Source organism: Lottia gigantea (assembly GCF_000327385.1).
Source record: "Lottia gigantea unplaced genomic scaffold LOTGIsca_2, whole genome shotgun sequence".
Lineage (NCBI taxonomy): Eukaryota > Metazoa > Mollusca > Gastropoda > Lottiidae > Lottia > Lottia gigantea.
The window spans coordinates 171,360-174,157 of NW_008708400.1; the positions used below are offsets into that span (position 1 = coordinate 171,360).

General features: G+C 37.8%; 1 protein-coding gene across 1 annotated transcript; it reads right to left on the reverse strand.

Annotated features, from left to right (window-relative positions):
• Positions 1-682: 682 nt before the first annotated feature.
• LOTGIDRAFT_103475 (hypothetical protein) lies at positions 683-2,087 on the reverse strand (the record flags this gene model as incomplete). The annotated part of the gene is made up of 2 exons (XM_009053119.1): positions 683-1,495; positions 1,884-2,087. Coding segments are annotated over 2 exons (1,017 nt in total), but the record flags the coding sequence as incomplete, so codon positions are not given.
• Between the last annotated feature and the right edge of the window lie 711 nt (positions 2,088-2,798).

The window sequence follows — 2,798 nt, forward strand, 5'->3', positions numbered from 1 at the left end:
ATTAGAAAGTTAGCACGCACATCTTAAACATTTTGGGGAGGCGGAAAATTTATATTATTTTCATATATCTTCAGATCATTGCTGTATATTTCATTTTTCAATTTCTCTTTTTCATTCTCCACCTCGTCTGAACAACTCTTTTTGATTGGTTTGGCAAGTAGGTAGAATTTTTTAAAGAGAAAGAATGCCACACCACAAGCTGTGCCGAATGCTGCCAATATAAACACACCAGCTGTGTGACGTACCCCGAACTGGACTTGAGGTTTCTTTTTATTGGACAATGAATCGGCATCACATTTTCTTCTGTCATCCCACCACCTGAAAATAAAATAACTGTATCCATAAGACTCGTTATATTTGTGTCCAAGGAACCTAATCTGCAAACAAAACGAGGTTCCGGTTTCCACTCATAGTCAAACTTTGGGGATCCTTCGATCATTGAAAACGCCACAGATGTCTACTTTCTACCACTATCGCAGTTGATAGAAACTCAAAATGATGTCAAAATGTAAACAAGGGTCCGTATCTAGTTATCTCGCTACTGAAGGGTATTTGAACAAATTTACTTTACAATAATAGTTAATGCACACATGTATGATTTGCATGATAATTTCTGGAACAGATCAACGCGATTCAAATGAATTGTTTATATGGTTACCGACAGTTATGCGGTCAAATTTACTTACTTCTTTTTCAGCCCTTGTAATGTACCTCTTTCCTTAAGATTTAGTAATTCTATGTTGACGCTAGTTTTAAAAGGTGCTCCTGCTGCCATCCCTATACCATGTTCCTGAATCAGGATAGGTGACGCCACTGCAGTGATGTTACAGTTATTACCTTCAGCATAAGAGTTGATCAGATAATCAAAAATGAAAGCGAAATCCCCCTCTGCCACTCGCTTCCGGCCCTCTGAGGAATTTGTCACCATTCCATCAGATTCTTCGATTTTCTCAAACAATCTTTTAAAAACAGGCTTTGTACCCATTCTCAGAAAATTCAACGTTGCCGAATTCTTGACGCTTCCACACTCTATATCGTCATTTTGTGACAAACTTTCAAATGAGTCGACAGTTTTTCCAAGATTTTTGGTTGTCAAGAAGGCCGCCATGTTTGCAGTATAGGTGGCGACAGTGATGAGAACGAAGAAACCAAAGCCGATGGTAAGAATACGTTGTGATATTGGTCCAGGAGAGAAGTCTGTACCGCGTTTTAGAAGTGTTCCAATAGAAAACCACAAAGTCTCCTTCATTGTAAACTTTCTGGAAGGATGAGTGTAATCCAAAATAAAATACACCAAACATACGACTACTGAAGATCCAAGGATGGCCATCCACAACTCGAGAGAAAATGGTTTGAGGAACTGGAATATGGTATAATGGTCATCTGGCATCAGTACTAGTATGTTTACTCCTGTAGTTAAAACTCCCAGACTGAAGTCTATAGCTGTTTCTCTTTGTGATGTAATTGATATAGCACCCATTGCTAATGTGGCATTCTGAAATTACACACAATAATCGTCTAGAATTTTCGAAAATTGCGAAAAACCCGGCGATTGTACTTGAACGTTTAAAGAACAAAGTAACCTTATTTTATGGAGGATAATCCCGTAGAATCCGCATGCAGTGGAGTTTCTATGAGTTATTAGTTGGGATGGCCTAGTAAGGACCAAAGAAAAGTCAAGAGGCACAGTCACGGGCAATCTTTTCCATGGAATGATAAAAAATTCCGAACCCCTCGTCAAACGCCACTATCCAGTTTTATTATCTACCGAGCGGTCCATGGTCAGACATTTTTAGTTCAAAGTTAAGACAAGAGGATACTGATGGACTGTCGGTACAAGGGAAGCTATTAATTCTGTGTAAGGACTTAAAAATAAATCTTACCCCACTAATAATTTCACCGACCATACCATCCCACACACCGCCATTTTGTCTAGCGCCATATTGGTTTTTAGGACTGACGTATATCTCGTATTGAAAGTTGAGAGTTTGAGCGAGTATGTGTAACAAATCTATAGTAAATCCTTCATATTCATCATGTCCATCCCTTACTAGTGAACCAGCTTTTCTCATCACAAAAGGTTCTTCCTACAAAATTAAAACTATTATCATGACTTATTCAAAACGAAGAAGTTCTGTAAAACATACCTCGTGTTTTACGAGGTCATGGCAATCAAATCCGTGACTTGTTTCTTAAAGCTATTTTTTTTACGGAAAATGACAATAGAAAATGTTGGGGATACTTTTGAGCTATTTAAACATTTGGAACATTTGAGATCTCTCAAATTATATGTATTTTACCACTCATAGAAATAGTTATGGAAAGTTAAATCTTAACCATTTCATTTTGAACTGGAACACGGTGCGGAACATAGGTTTAACAGAGTTGTGTGGATCAACCTGGGCGTTATATATATGTTTCTGCTACAAAAACTGGTAATACATACCAGTACAACTACAACTTTCACTATGTCAGGAAAGATACCAAACTCAGCTGTTCTGTGGGATACTTTATTTGAACGTTTCCATTGCATCCTAGCATTAGCTGTTTTAGGTGACGGTACCCAATCTGCTACCTGGAAAAGATTTATGGGACTGCAAATGCAAATGCATTATATCGGAATAATAATGAAAAAAAATTGCATTGGCCTGTCATGCTTCTTTTTCATGTACCGATAATGCAGTATGAGCCAGATCTTCGGTTGAGGCGTTGACTCTAAGGGATACAAAATTTAAAAAACGATAAGCAAGTAAGGACGCACAAGCATATTTCGTGCAGAATAAAGTAAGATGTCACAC